The 20586-nt window shown below is 47.4% G+C and overlaps 1 protein-coding gene across 5 annotated transcripts in view; it reads left to right on the top strand.

Moving 5' to 3' along the window:
• ILRUN (inflammation and lipid regulator with UBA-like and NBR1-like domains) overlaps positions 1-14099 on the top strand; it is a 93018-nt gene extending 78919 nt beyond the window's left edge. For all 5 annotated transcript variants that reach the window (XM_032462871.1, XM_032462872.1, XM_032462869.1 and 2 more), the window contains one exon: positions 10820-14099. In XM_032462871.1, coding sequence (XP_032318762.1) covers positions 10820-10855 — 36 coding nt within the window. In that variant the 3' untranslated portion in view covers positions 10856-14099. The remainder of the gene's footprint in view (positions 1-10819) is intronic.
• The last annotated feature ends 6487 nt before the right edge of the window (positions 14100-20586 follow it).

The following is a 20586-nucleotide window of genomic DNA, read 5'->3' as shown; positions in this document are numbered from 1 at the left end:
TGCCAAGTGCCATCTGCCCTGCCTGCCCACGTTTCTACCTGCTCCTCTTCCTCCCTCTGACAATCACCCTTTAGTACATTTTGGATCTGGAGCCTAGAGAAGTTTCTGTTAGGTCAGAAATCAACTCTCTTCTAACCTGCTGCTATCTGTGTTGGATAAGGAATGGAAGATTTATTTTCCCTCTGTGTAGGTGAGGGTTTGGAAACATAGTAGAGGTTATAGGGGGAGGTCTGGAAAAGGCAAATCTTTTGCCATATGGGCCTGAGGATTTAATGGCTTGTGGATCTTATTATCTACTTTGAAGTAGCTAATCAGTTTAACATAATAATAAGGGATGAGTTTAGTGGAATTGGGCCCAACATTTGCCCAGTACAGAGGGCACTGAATTTGACCCAGTGGCAGGTGGTTGGTGTCCTTAGCTGGGCTAATGGCAGTAGAGGGCAGTGTAGCCTTTCCACTGCCATGAAACCTGAGTCTTCCTTCTCAGGTGCAAACCCTTTCCCTGAAAGGTTTAAAGCTGGCACAGGAAGAAGCTGGAAGGAAAACTTGTGTCATTTGATATTTTATCCAGCTTGTGTTCTCCTCTGGCAAGGGACAGGTAGCAGAAGCACACCACTCTCCGATGGGGGCCAATGAGAGTGCAGTAGTCAGAGCTGTAAAACTACTGTTCATTGAGCACTTACTATGTGCCAGGCACTGTGCTAAGGACTTTTTAAATTTTTTGTTATTAAAATGATCAATATACATAGTTTAAAGAACCAAGTAGTTCTACAAGTTAACTACAAAAAACTATAGTCACCTCCCTGCCTCCCAGCCCCAGTATGTGTTCCCCAGAGGCAGAGGCAGTGGCAGCAGTTTGACTTGTATTACTTTATTTAGTCCACACAACAGGACCATGATACAGGCACTGTTACTATCCCTACTTTACAGTTGCTGAGACTTGAGGTACGCAGGTTCCATGACCTGCCCAAGGTCATGGAGCTAGAAAGTGGTAAAGCCAGGATATGAACAAAACCAGTTGTTTTTGACTCCTGAGCCTGCTCTCTTAATGATCCACTACATTGCTTCCCAATTACAAATAGTGTTCATGTACGTATTTTTATCAGGTGAGCTCACAGCTGCGGGCTAGGGAGAGGATGCTTTCTAAAGCGTACTATGACATTTCAAATGAGGGTCAGGCCAATTATTGACCAAATGTTATGTGACTTCACTACTACTAAACCCCATTTCTCCACAAGCTGCTATGCAAGCTGTAGAAATCATCCTTTCTCTCCAGCTTCTATGAAGGGAAAAGATTCCCTAGAGCCTCTGGTCACTTGGGTTTAGATTTTTGTTGACATTGGAATTTCCAAAAAAAAGAAAAGAAAAGAAATTTCCGTTAACTCACTTTTGTGACAGTAACACCTGTACCTCTTGAAGTCACAAAACCTGTCTATACTCTGATTATGGTCAAAAGATAGAATCTCTGGAGTTATATTTTTCTGAGATGAATTTAAAATCTTCCTCTGAACATGCTTAGTATTTTAGAACTAGAACATACTTAAGAGGCTGTCTTATATCCTGTAAAGCCAGATTTTGTTTCTGCAAAAGGTTTCTGGAGAAAGAATATATTACAGTCAGTACAAGCCCTGAGATGGAAGTTTACCTGATTTGTTCAAGGAACAGAGTGAGGTAGGAGCAGAGTAGAGGGAGATGAAGTCAGGGGATAGAAACCAGATCACAGAAGGCTTTGTGGGCCCTTATAAAGGTTTAGGCTTTTGCACTGAGGGACACAGGGAACCATTAAAGGATTTTGAGAAGAGGGGTGCTGTAGTCTGACTTAATGTTATAACGGGATCCCTCTGGCTCTCATTTCAAGAATACAGGGCAAGGATAGAATCAGAGGACCAGTAGGGAAGTTAGTGCAGTCATCTAGGTGAAGAAAATGCATGCTTTGAATCAGCATGGTAGCAGCAGAGGTAGAAGTGGTCTTAGTATGGATCTGGTTCGTTAGCTAGAGCTAACGGGAATTGCTAATGGGTTGGAAGAGGGGTGGGGTATAAGAGAGAATAAATGATAACACCAGGGTTTTTGGCCTGTGCAACTAAAAGGACAGAACTGCCATCAATGGAGAGGGGACAGGCTGGTGTAGAGGTGAGGAGAGATCAGCAGGTCCATTTTGGGTACACTGGAGATTTCTATAAACATCCAGATGGAGGTATCAAGTGAGCTGTTGTGTATCCACATTGGATATAGAGTTTAGGAGAGAGGTCTGGGTGGAGATATAAACTTGGGAGTCATGTCATATGGACAGTATCTAATGCTATGAGACTGGCTGCAGTCTTCTAAGTGATGAATATAGAGCAGGGTTTTCTCAGCCAACAGGCTAAGACTAATTGGCATTTTAGGCCAGATTATCCTTTTTATTTGGGGTGAGGGCTGCAGATCTTACGCATTGTAAGATGTTTACCAGCCTCTCTGGCCTTTATTCACTTGACACCAATAGAACCTCCCTAGCCCTGAGTATAACAACCAAAAACAACTCCAGGCATTGCCAAATGCCCCTGGGACAGGAGCAGAATTGCCCTGCTTGCAAACCACTGGTATAGATAGAGAAGAGGTCCACGGACTGAGCTTAATACTGTCTAACATGTGGACAGTCTCATGTTATCCAAAGCACCTTTACTGCATTTATTCTTGTTCTTAATTCACAACACTCTTGTGGCTTTTGTAGTTACACTCTTCATTTGACAAACCAATACAATAAGTTGTAAATTGCTCACATTCACACAGCAAATTGGGGGTGGGCCATGGGATGAACCTAGGGAACTATTTTGAGTCTAGTGTTCTTCTAGGCCACACTACGCCAAGGCTTGCTGACAGAAGCAAAGTTTGTTTGCTGTTCTCTGAAGGTAGTTTATACATTTAGTATCAGGTTGTAGAGACCTCCTTGTTCATCTTCAGAAGCAGCAAAAGAGTTTGTGGCCAAGAAGGAAGCAGTGCATGGCAGCTGAGTGCAAGCAGTACCTGTCCCTGTTCGCTGGCAGATTAGCACATTCTGTACCAGAGGGGTTTGCCAGGAGACTCTGGTTTAATGAAATTATGGTGACTCCCTTTTGATAACCCAGAGGAACTAGTAAAGTCCTCCCAGCTTTGCTGGTGTTTGCATTGGCATTGGTCATGTGTGCATTTTAAAAATAAATTAAGCGAACACTGTACATCTTAGAAAATATCTCTTGTTGTTTGTAACATTACTATCTGACCAAGAATAAAAAGTATCTCCAGGAACTTTCCCTTTTGTACCTAAACAGCTTCAAAGCTGTTCAGCTCCCTTTTCTTTGCTTTGGGGCTCTGAGCATTGTTTTAGATTGGTCTGATGCTGGGGTAGTCTTGTAGCTGAAACAGAGCTAGTGTTCCCAAGACAGCCAGCATATTTTATTTTAGCTGTAAGGAAACATTCTTTTCCCTGTATTCTGAATTTGACATTTTAATTTCTGATAAAAGTTCTCAAAGTGGGACTAGGAAATTGTAGGTTTAGACAGATAAGTATAATTAGGAATTATAGTGTGAGAATTTGTGTCCTGGTATAGATACTCAGGTTTCAAATGACTTGTTCTCAGCTTAGTCTGCTGTTAACTATAGTCTAGAAGTACCAGGTGCAGAATGTAAGATTAAGAGCTGCTGTGCCTCAGCAGACTGTTCCTTAGAGCTGGACTGAAAGTGAGACCCTTTTCAAAGCTGTATACATTCACCTGCAAAAGCTTGAGGGTCTTGGGCTTTTTGCTGTGATTACCACCTAAGGGCAAGTTAAAACTGCTTTGACAGAGAGGGCTTTGATATTATTTAGTCAGGAAGAGAGGCCTTCTAAGTTGCTCACAGCCTGTGTTAATCCTTATCTTCAAAGAATTTACCATCTGATTACACAGATGTGACTAGCTCATAGGAAGAAATGAGAGCCAGTAAAGAAATAGTATGTTGAGTTCCAGCTGATTTTTAAGTGCTCATATGAGTTTGAAGGAAGGAGAAAGCAGTGAGATTTGAAGTAGCCAGAAAAGTGATATGTTGGTGAATGATAGATTCAAACTGAATTGGAGGGAAGAGGAACCACATGCAGGAAGGCCCAGAGGCATTCACAGGCAGGGTGTGTTTACAGGACACTGGCCAGCCTGAGTGTGGTGAGTGAGGTGTATTTAGAGGGTGGGGTGAATTTTGGAGCCTTTGAAAGCGAAGCACAGGAGAGTTCACCTTTAATGTGAAAGGAACTAGAGTACCAACAATGCTTTTGAGCAGGGAAGTGGTAGGATGAAAACAAACATTGCTGAATGGGGACCAGGGAAAAACAATTTATTCTCCCTGAATCAGCCAGACATTTGAGGGGATGCAGGGGAGGTTATTCTGTGAATTAATTGTAAGAGAGATGGGGGAAGACGATGGCATGTAAGGAAACAGTATAGGAGCTGGAATGGAAATCCTGAGAAAAAGTGGGACCAGCAGCCTCAGCAGGACTCCTACAGTGCAACACCAAAGGACACGTGGCTAGGAACTTGGATAAACTTTTAGGTGTCTTCGCCAGTGAGACTCTTAGCAGTTCTTTCTTCCTTTCTAGGAATCTCCTCTGCCCTAAGAAATGGCCATGAGAGAGCTCTGTCTGCTAGCATCCCACCTGGATTCTAGCACACTTCCTATTAACAAGATTTTGGGGGCTAGAATTTCAAATAGCAAATAGCTTGCTCTGAAGTCTTTACTGAAAGGGGAAGTAGAATTCAGCCAGTGTCTTTCATCTCCTTGTAGAACTTTAAATATGTTTTCATTCACAATTATGTTTGAGTTTTCTTCTTCATGGTGGTATTCTTGATTTGTCATGGGGTAGGTGAAGGCTCTGGGAATTGCCTTTGGCCACGGGGAGCTTTGGATGGACTAGAGGATGAATGACAGAGGAAGAAGGGAGGGAAGATGGAGAGGTGGATGATGGCAGGAGGAAGAATGAGGGCTGTATGATGAAGGATTGGATGATCGGTAGAGGGAGGAGGGATGGACACATGAGAAGGTCCAGCAGGACTGTAGAAGTTAGTTAAGAGCAACAGGAAAACTGTTACAGAGGTAAGTGTAAAAAATGCTTTGATAGGGCTTTTTAAAAACTAGTTCAGCACACTTATAACTGAATCAAGCTTTTAAGCACAGTTTTGGCACACTCAGAAAGCCGTGAACTGAGCCTGCCCCATGATTAGGCATCATGCATAAAAGTATGTTTATTTGCTTTTCTTTGGCTGGTTCTCATACATGTCCTCAGCCAAAACATCAAATACATCTTTGAAATTTTGAGGACTGTCACATGAAGGTAGTTTGAACACCAGTGTTCTAGCACCTGCAGAAGTTCCCATCATGCTGATATGGCCCTGCTCTACCACCAGCAAGCCTCCTTGAACAGTCACCATCTATTAAGGGATGAGCCCTGCTTTGAGTACTCCTGAGAGAAGAGCCCTCCTTATCCTGTACATTACTCCAGTACAAACTTTATTTCTAATTACTGAGAGGCTAATAGGCTTGATCAGGGCTTGGTCAATCTCTGGCCCTTACCAACCAAGCCAGCCCCATGAGCAGGGCCTCACCACACCATGTTTGCAGTACAGGATCATGACAGAACTTAGGACTAAACCCTGTATTCTTCTGTGTTTGCATTCAGTGTACATAAGTGACACAAAAGGAGCACTAGGCGGGTAAAGCACTGGCCAGGACTGGCCCAGGAAGTGAGCAGGAGGAGGGCCCTGGTGGTATTATCTGATGCTGCCATCAGTATACACCCGGAGAGCACGTTATTTCACAGCCATGCAGCAAATGCTCCTGTCTTTTTATTAGCCTGAACCTTTTTATTTATTTAAATCAAATCACAAAGGCAAAATAAAGATAGGTTTGTGAAAACTTTCATGTTGTGGTGCTTTATCTAAACAACAGCTTTCATATAGAGTTATCCAAAAAGCCCTCCTCCTAAGACATCCTTATTTCATTAGGAATTTCAGCCTTCTTTCCCCCGCCCCTCCCCAGGGAGGTTAAAGAGAGATGGCTCACCAGTGCAGAGTATTTCACAGTTCATTCATTCATTTTACTGATATCTGAGTCTTAACTGTGTGCAAGGCACAAATAATTGGCAGAAACAAGTTTTACCATCGTATAAAGAGTAGCTTGCTTTTCTGATAGCACTGCCTCTACTGTTGAACATTGATGAGTAAACTTTTAAAAGTATTCTAGCTGAAACAGAACTAGTTTCCTGTTTTTCAGTACTCCCTTTTGGAAAAGTTATTTTGATTTCTGTATAATTTTAGGAAGAACTTTAAGGTATTACAGGTGTCCACTCACATAAGATCAGTGATAACCAAATCACTGACTGGGAGTGACTCTGCTATTCCACAGGGGCAACTATAAACTATTTTTAAAAAACAAATAGTTCTTATTTTTAGTTTTGCTTTGAGCATAGGGACCACAAGTACTAGATCTCAAATTATCCTTTCAGGACATTGTGGTGAATGAAACTGAGGTTGTCTTTTAAGTCTATATGTGTTCTCTTTTAAAAATATTTTTGGAAAATTAGCCAAATTATGGCTCACAGTAGTTATTCCATTGTGGAAGTGCAGTTCAGGACCTGCCCCAACTACTGTAATCATTCAGCTGGCTTGAGGCCAAGGTCTCTTTCCCAGACACCCACTAGCAGGGAGTCCCCTCTGTCTTAGTTGGTGAGTATGGAGCTCCTGTGCTTTAAGAGGGCTCACCTTTCCTGTAGCCAAGTAGAACTTAGGTCCCAGGGCTCACAGCCGTAACAGCTCTTCAGTGAAAAACTTAGGGAAGACTGAGGCAAACAGGCAATACCTGAACCCATGTGAACCTAAAGGCTGTCTCTCCTTCGCCAGGAATGCTTTCCTGTCCCCTAGCAGAGGCGGGACTACTCCCAAGAAATGGAGCCTTTGAAAACCCATTTCTGTGCAAGTTGGGTAGGCCCTGGGGAACTGGTCTTTGGACCTGGAGTCAGATAGAGTTCTTTTCTGGGTTTGATTATTCATACCTTCTATTAGTATGGACAAATCTATCCATGTTGCTAGTCCCTATATGGTGAGAGGTGATTCCTCATAGAAAGGAGGTTAGCCTGCTGCATCAGCGTCACTGAGTTTTGTAATCATGCTTTCATGGCATCAGTTTTCGCTTGTCAGAGTTTAATTCAGGACTCTAGTACCATCTGATGCATTCATCCCTTGATCTGTTTTCCTTATTAGTAGTACAGCTGTTACAGGAGAGATGTCAGTGATGCCAGGTTAATTAAAATATTTGGCATTTGCTTCCCTACTGGTAAAAGTTGAAGAGTTGCTAGGCACCAGAAGAGAGTGAACATTATCTGTATTGCCAAACCCTACTTTTAGGTTGGAGTTGGAGACATAAGCCACCAGAACCTGTTACACTGGGTCTTAGAACTCCAGTGGAACCTGAAATGTGGATGGGCATCTTGCTTCAAATGTACCTCCATCCCACTCTTAGGAAAGGTACTTCCCGCTTGGCCTTCTGCCATGGGACACCCTGGACAAGCTGTTCTTGGAATCTCCACCAGGCTTTTCCTCTATAACTGATGTTGTGTTGCCTGTGTACTAGATCTGCTTGTGACACCTATAATCCTGCACATGGGAAGTCTCAATGGTAAAGTAGTTTTGAAATAGAATTGGCTCCCTCTCCCTTCCTTGAAGTGATGGTAGTTAATTTGGGGGGAAAGAAGATAGAGTTTGTTCCTTAAGCCAACTTTCTGTACCAATTAAACATAAACAGCTTCAGTAATGCCATTCTCTGGATGAAAGGGAATTAGGTAGCATTTTTCTTTCCAAAAGGCATAGAATCTCAGTCAGTAAATAGGGGACCAATGATAGCTCTTAATCTAAGCTAGCTAAATACCTTACTAGCGGGAGGTTATAGCTCAGTGGTAGAGTGCATGCTTAGCATGCGCAAGGTCCTGGGTTCAATCCCCAGGACATCCATTAAAGAAAAAAAAAAGGGGGTTTCTTAAAACTAAAAAAAATACATACCATACCATGCCATACTGAGTGGTCTGAGGGCCAGGGCATTCATGTGGAAATCTGAAAATGCCCACGTCTGCTGTATTTTTCTGCCAATGGCATAGGACCCATTTAGTTTATCTGTAAAATGGGCATGCGCAACAGCTCCTTGGCAAAGTCATGAAGTCTGTTCTCCAAGCATTCCACACAAGTCACAAGGCAAGGGCTTGCTTTGTAAGAGCCGGTGTGAATATGTGGAGCTTTGGTCTGGAAAGCAGTTAAATTTAGAGTGAAGGAACGAATAGTTCACAGAAAACAAATGCTGTTTGTTCTTCGGGTTTTCTTTTCTCTGAGCATTTTTTCCTGCACAGGAAAAACCTTTAAGCATTGTATTGGTTCTAAACCTTACAGGAATCACAGCCTTTATTGCCTTCCTTGAATTGTTCTGGATGAATGAATGTTGCTGGGAAGAACTGAGAGCAGCTTGTTACAAGCTGCTTTAATTTTTACCTCTGGGGTCTGTGACCCTCCGACCAGGCCCCCCAAATGGATTCTAAGAGTTTTTTGCTCCTCTAGCACTTGGTTGAATGGGTGGGTGCTATGACTACCAAGGTGGTTATAGCCTTAGCTTGCCTGCTGGAGACATGATTGACGCAGGGGCTGGCAGGCATATGGCATTTTAATCACCCCTGCTCTGCTTACCAGCTCTGTGCCCTTGATCAGGTTACCTCACCTCTCAGAACTTGGAGATTGTACTTGTCTTAATTTATCTTCATGAAAATTAAAGAGAACATGTTAAAGTGCTATAGCAGCAAGCACCTGGCACATAGTTGATGCTCTTATCAATGTTGCCCATCCTCCGAATTCACCTCTTCAGGGTTTTTGTGTTCAATAATTACACCAAGCAGCTAGACATACTTCTGGTCTTTTGAGGCTTTATATGGAGAGAGGAAAAAAAAGCAAAAGCAATTTCAGTGCTTTCCACTGAAAAAACTGGAAAGTTTGATCTCATGGTCCCTATTCTTGGCAGCTTTGACTTCTGGCATTATAAGCATGAACAAAGAACATTTTTCTTATAATACTGTTTTTTTTTTTAGCCTCCTTGGCTAGGTACTTTGTGTCAATGCCTAGAACCTTAAATCTGGAAAAATTTAAGGAACAACCTGAGATCCTGAGAGGAGGGGACCTTACCCAAGGTCACTTGGTGAGCTAGTACAGAGCTGGGAGCAGAACCCAGGTCTCTTTGTCTCAGTTCTGCACAAGCTGCATCCCACTGCAGTAGAAACCATGAGGTTGTGCATCTCTAGCAAGCACCTCCAGAGAGCCCAGCCTCTCCTGGGACCTGGGAGACGGCGACCAAATGGATGGCATGACTCAGACACTGTATCCCCAGACCTAAGCAGCTGTTTAAAAACTTGGGTTGGAAGGGCCAGTATTCTTTGACTTAAAGGGGTCTGACACTCCAGGTAGTAGTCCGAAAAATACCTGTCCTCTTTTAGTTATTAATTCAACAAATACTTATTGGGTATCTACTAAGGGACAGGTGCCATGCTAGGTGCTAGGGAGATGGCAACAAACAAAACAAAGTCATACTGATAAGGGATTTTAATCACTGGCAACCCTGCAACGAAGCACTTATATTCCTTTTCAAAGAAATGTGTCATTCTTTAAAGAAAATCAAATTCTGACTGCCCACATCCCATCAAACTAATGGAAAATGTCATCTCAGTCATTCTTGTGCCTCCTCACCCCAGTTGTGCCTAGATTCAGGATTCTTAACGTAGTTGTCAAGCATCGTGAAACCCCTCTGGTCGATTGTCATGGTATGGCTGTGGCACCTCCTCTCCATGCCCATTTGACCCCTTTGATCCAAGGGTCCTGCTGTTTCTGGGCCAGTTTGGGGTGTAGGACCTTAGTGAGAGTGGTCACCAGTTAGCTTTGCTCTCCTGGGTCTTTTCAAGAAGCACAGTCCAAGGTGGAGTGGGGTGAAGGTGGAGGGAGGCACAGGACATCCTCTAGCAAGTTCATGAAGCTGCTTTTGGTGTGGGCACATCTTAGTGTCTCATTCTTAACAAAAGGGAAAAGTGAGACTATGAAGCCTTCTCCAGCAGCCAAGCAGCATAGAAAATGCCTTTGGGAATTTGGAATAAACCTTATTATCATATGGCAAGGGAGAAGCAATGTGGAGAGAACAAAGTTCAGACCTGAGTTTGAATCTTTGCCTTTTACTACCCATGTGACTTTGAACAAATCTCTTAATCTCTGCAGTCAGATGGGCATCAGCCAAATGGATGTAATAATACTCACTTGGCTTTGGGGATGAGGATTAAAGACAATGTACACAAAGCCCCTGCTATCCTGCCTGTAACTAGGTGGACAGTGGCTGCAGTATTTTTGTTGTTGAAGTAATTGTCATCAGCCAGCAGTAGCCTACACCTGAGGATAAGGTGTAGAAAGTGGGATCCAAGGATCTTTAGCAGAGAGGTTGAGATATTGTCAAAAAGGAAGGAAGGCTTTGTGACCTGGGTGGAGGAAGGTTGGCACCAGTTGATCTAGCATCTGAAAGACGAGAATTCTCTCCCCTAGCCACCTCTCTCTTGGATGGTGTGATTGAATGAGAACACTTAGCAACTTGAAATGTGCTGATACTTGGCTTCTTGAGATTTTGCATGGCAAGAACAACCCGCAGGCTTTGTCTGTGCCCTTGGGCTTCCTTCTGGCTCACTGGGAATGACTAATTCTTTTACTTGGTTTGGTTGTCAAATTGTACCTGCCTGTGTCTACCATCACTGACTGTGTTCACTCTCTTCCAGGGGCTCCACGGGCCTTATCCCTTCGGCCAGTCTTAAACGGGTGTCAGCAAGAAGAAAAATTAACAAAAGACAGAAGGCTTGACTTTGGGGGGGAGGGCAAGGGGTTCCTCTGGATTGCAGACCACATCGCGTGGACCCCTGGCTCTGACCCCCCATCCTGGAAGAAGAGGAAGACGCAGAACAGACTAGTTTTGAGTAAACTCAGTATGCATGTGTGAATGCTGATTCACAGGAATGGTGTTGAGGCTACCAAGAAGAAATCTGTGCAGCCACTTTGGGTTTTGTTTATTAAGTGTCAGTCTAGCAAGTCATTAGGTCACTCAAGAAGGAAAAAAAAGTTTAAAATGGGGGAAAAAAGCCATCTTTTTAAACAAAAATTATTTTGCCTACAGACAGGTTGTAGTTTTGAGCACATGTTAATTTTCTCCCCTCTTTCCCACTTTTATTTTTTTTAGATAAGGGATAACATACTCTTTATAGAATAGCTGCTTGCTCTGGAAGCGATTCAGGTTAGAAGCTGGCGTGGCATGTTTGGGGACTCTGTGGGTCAGTGCCACATGACTCCACAAGTCTCTGACCCCATTTGTTTTTCATGGCATCAGCCAATGAGTTATCACCCTTTTCCTCTTCTTTTCTCGTTAATCTTCTGTTGATTTACACCTTTGACATTAGTATTCGTCAACCCTGTGGCTTGTTACCATCAGAACCTCTCTGAAGACCAAACTTCCCTGTGTGGCCAGCGGAGGAAGCCTTGAGGACAGATCTCGGGTGACGTGGGAGTTTCTGAGGCTGAGAGGTGTCCTTCTGCACACACTTGTAACAATTCAAATTGCTTTCCTTCCATGTTTCTCTTGGCAGAGAGAAATGCCATCACGCTTACTGCTCTTCTGGATTCTTTGTACACAGTGGCCCCCATTCACTCTGGGAACAGTGCCTCTGTGCTGCATATGTGCGTGTGCCACGTGCACACACACACGGGTGTTGGTGCAGCTCACCAGCGATTGTGCAGCAGGCGAATGTGAAGGTGTCCCATGCTTCTCTGTTGTCACACAGCTCCTTTCCCTGTGTTCTCCTCCAGTTGTCCTTTGTGGTGGTTTCACAGCCTGTTAGTGGAAGCTGAGCTGTTAAGGTATGAAAATATAGCCCCAGATGGGGAATTTGCCATGGGGAAGGGCCACAGCTACCACATTTTGATGGAACTGAAAGGTCCCCAGCCCTGAGCAGGATGCTTGGTTATTGGGAGGTGGTGGGCAAAGGGCAGCCCTGCCAGAGCACAGGCTGATTAGCTGGCTGCTCACTTGGACAGGTGGCCCCACTGGCATCCTGTGGATTCCAAGCAGTTTGAGATGTGGATATCTCCATGGAAAGTTTGAACCAGGCTAGAACAGCTGTCTGCCAAAGATACAAGAATATGCAAAGTCCCTCTTCTCTTCTTACCCCTCCTTCCCTCGAGTCTTGGTTGGTTGATAGCCAGGGATATGGGTCTAGGTGCGGGTGCAGAGTTGCCTGCCTGTTCCCACACCCCCACCCATCCTGAGGGTGTGAGACCAGCAGGGAGACCAGGTCGATGAGCGGCTGCAGTGGGTCATACAGCCTGGGTGTGGGTGATGGTCTGCCTGCCTGTCTCTCTTTCTGGGTGTCGGAGAAAAAAATGTGTGTTGTTTGTTCCTCCTCATCCTCTTCTGAGACTGTTGTTTTTTTAAAGCTTGATTGTGAGAGAAAAGTTTGTATGAAATTCCCCCTTTGCCTTCCCTCCTCCCAAAAAATTGAAAGGGGGAATAAACATTGGTCCACTGGAGAGGTCCTGAGGGAGGGTGGAGCCAGCCTGCTGAGAGAGCAGTGCGGCTGGGGCTGGACTCGGGCTCACAGCGGAGCACCTACTTTCTATGCACACGAAGAGTACCCCATTCCCGAGCAGAGCAGATGGGAGTCCCTGCCAGGTGCCCAGGCCACCACAGGCCCAAGCAGGGGCTCACGATAGCTTTTTGTCTGGGGGCCCTGTTAGGCCCAGACTTCTGCTACTGTTGGTGCCAACCTCCTGGACACCACCACCCTGGAGCCTACACATGCCCAGCCGTTTTCCTCACTAGATAGCCTCAGAGTGTCACATCTTCAGCTGCCCTGGTGGGATCGTGGGAAGCTTTCCATCCCCTGGTTTCCTAGTTTCCTGGCTTCCTCATCTGCCCCGCACTAGGCGCCCCTTCCCCTTCCCAGGAGGCGCTGCCTGCCATGATTCAGCAGTGACTTCACAGGTCACCATCAGTGGGTCTGGCCCTGCCAGGGGAATCCTCTTCTCCTCTTGCTTGTAGGCAGCTTCACCCAGCAAGGTAATTGGCCCAAGCACGTTAGCTTCCCTCCCAAAGACAAACCATTTCTGTACACATCTTTGGAGAGGTGAGCTCCTTGCTGAGGCCAGAGCAAGCGCAAGCCATGGAATAGAAGCAGAAGGAGTCTGTGGTTCCCCCAGGACCTGGAGGCTGTCAGTACCCTTGATCCTGCCTCCTCCCATTGGTTTAGGTTCTGAGCAACTCCTCGAGCCCCTCCTCTCCCCTGCTGAGTTGGGCAGCATAGGCTACCCTCTCAGCCTCAGTGGTCTCAGTTCCTCTTAGGCTCCTCATCAAATGGCAGGCTGCCCCTGGGCAGGACTTCCAGTGTCTGGTACCCATGAGGTGACGCAAGCAGCATCCTTAAGGACCTGAGCCCAGTGGGGGAGGTAGAGGGGCTCAGGCCTGTGTGCATGGAGTGAGGTGTGTGTGGATCTGTGTGCACGCGTGCATGCCTTTATTTCTTTTTGCCTTGGGGGCAGTTGAATTCGGGGCATTTTTCACAAGAAACAGCCTTCTCTTACCCCAGCAAGGACTGGCTGTAACCTTAAGTCCGTCAAAGGCACTTCCAGCCTGGAGAGAACCTCACCAAGACAGCTGTGGCCAAGGTGGGAAGTGGGCATGAGAATAAACACCTCCCCAAATTCAACCTGAGCCCTATCAGGAGAGGATGGTGGGGTTGCCAGGGCTCAGAAATGGAAGCTGATTCCCCACCCAACCCTGCCTTGTCTTTTTTTTTTTTTTTATCCTTGGGTGAATGCTGGAGCAGCAATTGCTGCTTCCTCCACCTGGACAGTGGTGTGTAGCAAGCAAGCTGGGTGGTTGTTTGTGGTGGGGCCTCGTGGTGCCTGGGAGGAGATGAAGATGAGGAGGTTTTTCCTTACTGTATAAATGAATATTTGTATGATTAAATTAACACACACCAAAAAAAAAAAAAAACAAAAAAACCAACCCTATTTTCTTGTGTGTCAGTGAGTTTTATTGTGCCCTGAAGCCCCTGTGTGTCTGCTTGGTCCCAGGGTGGCTCCGATAACGTGATTTTTGGTTTCTCAGTCTCTCCTTTTGCAGAAGGGAAAACTGAGACCCTGACGTTCACTTTATGTTTGGGAAATCAGTCCTAGGGTTATAATTGGATCTGCTGCTCTTCCTGGCTTCCAGTGGCCAGAAAAGTGAAACTGCCTTCAATGATCTTTAGGTCCCCAGGGTACCATGTGTCTAAGGAGCATTACTCTGTCCCCAGCACATAGGATGTACCGGTCAAGTTAATGTTGATCAGCCAGCAGGCATCATTTGGGCATTTATTGTTTGTCAGGCACATTGTGCAGGTACAGGAATAGCACAAGAAGAATGCAAAGCACTGTGGGCATCTTTCCTACTGGGAAAGCAGACAAAGCCAAGTTGGACAGTCCTTCAAAGTCCCAGCTGGGCCCCTGGCATCCTAGATTTAGAAGAGGGAATGCAGCTTCCCTTGTGTGTTTCCCTTAGTGGTTCTGGTAGATTATGGACTGCATAAGTTTTTGCAGACTAGCCTGGGAACCTGAGAGCCAGGTAGGGATCACACTCCAGGCAATTGGCAAGCAAACTTGGAATCTTCCCCTGCGTACTTATGAGACAGCCCTATGACCTTGGCCAGGAGATAGGAAGGCAGGTTACACAGTGGTCAGATAGCATGAAAGAAACTTAATTGACAAATATGGCAAATGGTGGGTTCACTGGGTCCATCCCTTCATGTCTGTAGCATTCTTAGGAGCTCAGAACTCAAGTTTGTCCTTAGTCACATCATCACCGTTTCTGTGTTGAAGGGAAAGTGAAATCAGAGAGGGAAGGGAGTTGCTTATGTCTTACTGGCTCAGACCCATGGCATTGGCTCCCAGATGCTGGCATTACACTTAATTGCAGACCCCCAGATTGGGCCTTCACCCTGGCTGGCATGGCTTTGTATTCTAAACGATGGTGGCCCTGGCAGTGAGCCAAGGGATCCAGGATGCAGTAGTTGGGGGAGGGGATTCCCTGGCCATCTTCTTGTAGGCAGCTCAGTGAGGGGACCTGTGGCCACAGATTGCATGAGACAAAGGAGGCAGCACAGAAGAACCCCGGTCTCTGCTTCAAAGCCCCAAGGTCTCTGTATAGCCTGACACAGAGCCCAGGGCTAGGGAGCCAGGAGGCTGGCCCAGAGACCCCTGTGGTGTGAGCACCCTTGCCTCTGCCCGCGGTGCGAACAGTGCACCTGCATCCTCCTTGCTTCCAAGTGCCCACGGTTATTTGTCCTCTGCAGAAGAGAGGCCCCCACCCTGTCACCTGGGTCTTCTGGCAGCTCAGACCCACTCTCAGGCCTTCCCCAACACCCCCACCGTTGCACAGTTATTTGCTTGGCAGAAGCTGTTTGTCTTTGGGGCTGTAACCTGTCAAGAAGTTACCAGGCCCTGGGAGAAAGGAGCAGATTTGATGGTGGCTTCTGGCCTGAGCCATTCCCACGGGGGCTAGGTGACAGGGAGGGGGCTTTCAACTGAGCTTTTGTCTAGGTGTGGGGGGTGTGGAGGCAGTTGCAGTGGTCTGGGCCCAGCCCTCCCTGCAGAGCAAATAGGTCCTCTCAAGTCACCTCCCTGCCCCAGCTCAGATTGTACGGGGTGCCTCCCACCCTGTTCTTGAGAAGGCCCCTCCCTCACCTGCTTGCTGTGACCCGGACACTTTCCCAGGCACCACCTGATGTCCAGCCCTGTCTGGCGGCCAAGAGAACAGGCACAGAGGGCACTCATACCTTTATTTCAAAAATGGGAGTGGAGCAGGGAGCAGGCGAGACTGCTTGAGACGGGAGAAGTTGTGTGAATTTGGGAGTCAGGGTGTCCAGAGAATGGCTTCTCTGACAGGCTAGCGTGACTGGTAAGTCTCGGATGCCTCCTCTATAAAATGAAGACGTTGTTTGGAAACCAGGACTTGGGTGGAACTCACAGATTTTTAAAAATATCCTTTTTAGCCCTTAGTTCTGAGATGCTGTGATCTGGGGCAGTGCTTCCCAAACTTGAATGTGTTAAAAGGGAAATTCTGATGTGGAAGATCCTGGGAAAGAGGGCAAGATTCTGTGTTTCTAACAAGCTCCCAAGTGAGTGGATGCTGCTGGTCCTCAGATTCCTCAGACCACCCTTTGCGTGAGGATAGTAAGGGTGGCCTGAAGGGGTTAACCCCTCGTCCACCTGGTCTGTGAAACTGAGCCAGATCTAGCCAGGGCTGTGTTGGCCAGGTTCACTAGAGTTTGAAGGAGCTGAAGTCATTTAGAACAGTGATATTCAAAATGTGGGCCAGGGTTCCCTAGCATTTCCCAGGATTTATTCAAGGCTGTGATTTCTAGCTTAAATATTACTTTTAGTGTGCTGCTTTTCCATCACAAACAACAAATGTCTGAATGTCCACTATAATTATGGTAATACTGGCTGACCAATTCCTATTAAACTATTTATATGAACGACCTCATTTAATCCTCCCAAGTGTACAGATGAAGCAGGCCGGTGTGGTGCTCAGTTTGTGAAAAAGGAACTCTGGAGTGTCACGACGCCCGTGGTAATGGGAGTGCAGGCTGGGAGTATGGAGTAAGCAACCTTAGCTTAGCTCAGGAGTGTCTGGGGGGCTTCTCTTCACTTAAGGACCTGAAGGATGGAGAGATGGGAATGGGATGGAGGAAACAGCTTGTGAGAAGATGGGAGAGAAGATGGTGTACTTGAGACACTGAAAGGACATCAGCGCCACCGTGGGGAATATTCCTTCCAGAATCTGTATCTAGAGGGGGAAGTGTAGGAGAATATGGGCTCCCATTTCCTTCCCTGGCCCAGTCGGGGAGAGCTCTGCTGGCCTTGCCCCTTTGCAGTGCATTTACTCATTCATCTATTGGACATCATTTCCCTGCCAGGCATTATTTTAGGTGCTGGAGATACAGCAGAAACCCAGAGAGGCAAAACCCCCTACCCTTATAGAGCTGTCATTCTAGTCCAGGTAGACAGATGATTAAGAAGATGTAATGTGTCAAGAGGTGAGAGGTGGTGTGGAGAGAAAGCAAAGAAGGCCAGGGAGTGCTAATGAGGCAGAGAGGGTTGCTGTTTTACACAGGGCAGTCAGAGAAGCCTTACTAATGTGCACAAAGCCTTGTGGGTATCTGGGTTAAGAACATTCCAGGCAGAGAGAACAGCATGTGTAAAGGCTCTGAGGCAGGAGCTTGGCTGCTGTACAGTGAGTGAGAAGAGTAATAAGAGGTGAAGTGAGGAGAGGGGTGAGGTGGGGGCTCAGGTCACGTGGGGCCTTGATGTGACTCAGACTGGAGTCACTGAAGGGTTGTGAGCACAGGGAGGGAGGGACACATCTGACATCCTTTGAAAGATCCATCCGGCTGCTGTGTTGAGAATAAACTAGGGGGGACAAGGGCAGAAGCAGGGAGATAGATCTGTGTTTACTAGGTGGTGTCACATGTGTCACACACTCCCTCAAAGTCTGCTGGTTGTCCCAGCTCCCTCTGCGATGATCTTCTCTGACCAAGAAGACCCCTCTTCAGACTCAGCGCTCTGATGGCTGTGGTTGACCTCTCTCCTGTCCTGGCAGTTCAGATTCTGTCCCTAGACCCTTGTGTCCCAGCCTCTCTCTGCTGGTCACTCTTGCAGACGCTTATGGAGCAAACAAGAAGCTAGGTACACCCAGGGGTGGCCACCACCCAGGAGCCATGTGGCTGGGGCCTGGAGGAGTGAAGCCAGAGCCCCAGTAGGTCATAGTTCCTGTGGTCCTGTCCTCTTAAGGACTGTCTAGGGCCATGGAGCTGAGTTCTAGGAATTCCTCCGGCTGGGCTGTGGGGAAGGGGAGAAGTCTGAGAGAAGAGGGGGGCTGTATCTGAGGGCCCAAGGAGAGAGCCTGTGGGGCCATGCTCACCGGCACCAAGCCCGCAGCCCTGGTCAGCAGCCAAGACAACCACGACCCCTGAAAGACTGGGCTGTCGCTGCTTGAGGCCTCTGAACAACAGAGGCCCCCACACCTAGAGGGCAGCCGGACAGCAAGGGCCAGGGAGGGATTGCGGCTGAGCTGTGAAGGATGTCTTCTCAGGGTGTGGCTGCCCTGAGCTATGTTGTAGGTAGGAAGGGGAATGTGTGAAGGGCAAAAGTAGTCCCTTAGGGGTGCTGGTAGGCTGGCCACCTCAGAGCTGGTGCAGGGTGGGCACATGGCCAGCAGAGGGCACCACATGGCCTAGGCCTTGTCTGGAAAAGATGGACACTGCCCTGGCCTGGCTGCCCCTGCCAGTGTGTTTTCCAAATCCCCACTCCTCCAGGGCAAGTGTTACCTCTGCTCTCCACTCCAGATAGGTGAACTTAGCTCTACTGCTTCTCTGCTGTGTGACTGCTCAGTTTATTTAACCATTCAGAAGCTCAGTGTCCCAATCTGTAAATGAGGACAGTTCTTTTTCCAGAGGTGTCATCAGAATTAAAATCCTTCATTGAAGTTTAGCATTGTATACATGCTGGTGAGTGTCCAGTACGTGATGACCATTGTTAGATTTTTGTGACCTGCCAGATATGGGAGGTCTGGGCTCCTGCAGAGAGAGGACTGGGACACTGGGCATTTGGGAAGCAGAGTCCAATAAATCTGTAGTCTGCTCAGGAGTGTATCCCTGGACCACAGCCCTTATTTCCAGCGATTCCTTGCTTTGTGCGTATTTCTTGGTTTGGGGTAGACATTCTGGAAGAGAGTCTAATTTCCTCTAAGAAGAGACTCTAGCAGGAGGGGCTGTCCTCAGTGACTGCATGCAGTAGGCTTGTTCAGTAAAGAAATGAACAAATGTGTGGGAGAGACTAGGAGAGACTGTCCTGTGCCGGACTGGCCTAATTTCTGGAAGTGGACACTGCCCAGCCCAGACCCCAGACAGTGGCAGGGGCCCCTAAGAGGGGTAGGGGAGTCACAAGTGTTCTCGAGATTGAGAAAGACAGCCCAGAAACCTATGCCTGGGAACTGGTTTGGCCGCTATGGATTACCACTTCCGAGGGCGGAGCATTGGGGCTAACACATTTGCTTCCAGGTGACTTCAAGGGCCCGTATCAGTACCAGGGCCAGGGATGCAGGCCAGGCCACAGGTGGGCACCACAGTGACATACACATCCTGACCTCATGGCATATAATTACTGGTGTCACATGGCTCCCCAATCCTCTGAGCACCTCCAGCTCTTGCTTTCACGCTGTTGCCATCACTTACCTCTCTCTTCCCACACATCCTGGCTTCCTGATAGTTGAGCACACTTTAACCAGGAGCCTTGGGGGTGGGGGTACCCACATAGAGCTGGTGGGTTTGGGGGAGTTGTTACCAAGGTGGGTCAGGAGGGCTGTCTGTTGAGCCCCTGCCAGGCCCCCTGATATGGGTCATCCAGGGCTGACAAAGACATATGTCCCTGTTGGGGAGACAGGACATAGGAGATGGGAGAATTGCACACTGGTGGGGAATGAGTAGGCTCAGGGTCCTTGAGTGAAGCCCATGGTAAATATGCCACGCAGGAGGATCTGAGAGAGCCAGGCCTCTCTCCATCCAGTGCCTTGGGTTGGGGACAGTGACCATTCAGAGCATCCCCATACATGAGACCAGGAACAGCCTGAGAGCCCATCTAGAGGGAGCACTGCCTTCATGAGTCCCACAGCCAGTTTGGGCCACACCCAGCTAAGGCTCTCTCCAGGACACCTGAGCCAGCAGGGAGAGCCAGGGTCCCCCAGGGAAGAGAAAGAATCAGTGGTTGAGAAACAGGAAACGACTCCAGCTGGCTCTGATCCCCAAGCCTATCCCTAAGTCAGGCAGCCTGGCTCGGCTGGGGGTGGTCCACTGGGGTCCAATCACGGTGGTGGTGGTTGGCCCCGAGGGGAGACAGCATTGGTTCTGGGGACTTGTTTGCATGGAGTGAAGAGGAATTTGCATCTTTAAGAAGTTGCAACTGTGGGAAGGGAATGGGTGCTAAGAGCTGTTAGCCAGGCCTTCCATTGCCGCCTCCCTCCCTTGGGATGGAGTGGGTGTGGGGGAGCAGGCTCTCTGCCAAACCACCCCCACCTCACCTGGTGTGAGGAGCACAGCTGAGTCCCAGCACCATCGGCTCAGCATTCAGGCTTTGTCCTGTGTAGAACACACAGGTTCAGAGAAACAGAGCCATCTGCATAGCTGCACATGCATGCACACATTCAGTGTGAAATCCAACATACGTGTTGAGTTCTGTGCACCACGCACACACACAGGAACCTGTGTTCACACAACACTCAGGCATCCATCTACTGACACAGGTGCCCACTCATGACCTTAGTCCATACACTGACACACCACCTCACCCTTGGGGTCATGTAATCTCACACCAGTACGTGCCCACAGAAGAGTTCACACCCATATGCACACGTTCATACTTAATAATAGTTGATATTTTTTACTGGTTTTCCCCTATAAGTCAG

This window comes from Camelus ferus, chromosome 20, assembly GCF_009834535.1.
Source record: "Camelus ferus isolate YT-003-E chromosome 20, BCGSAC_Cfer_1.0, whole genome shotgun sequence".
Classification (NCBI taxonomy): Eukaryota; Metazoa; Chordata; class Mammalia; order Artiodactyla; family Camelidae; genus Camelus; species Camelus ferus.
The sequence above is the reverse complement of the archived record's forward strand: the minus strand, read 5'-3'. Positions and strand labels throughout refer to the sequence as shown.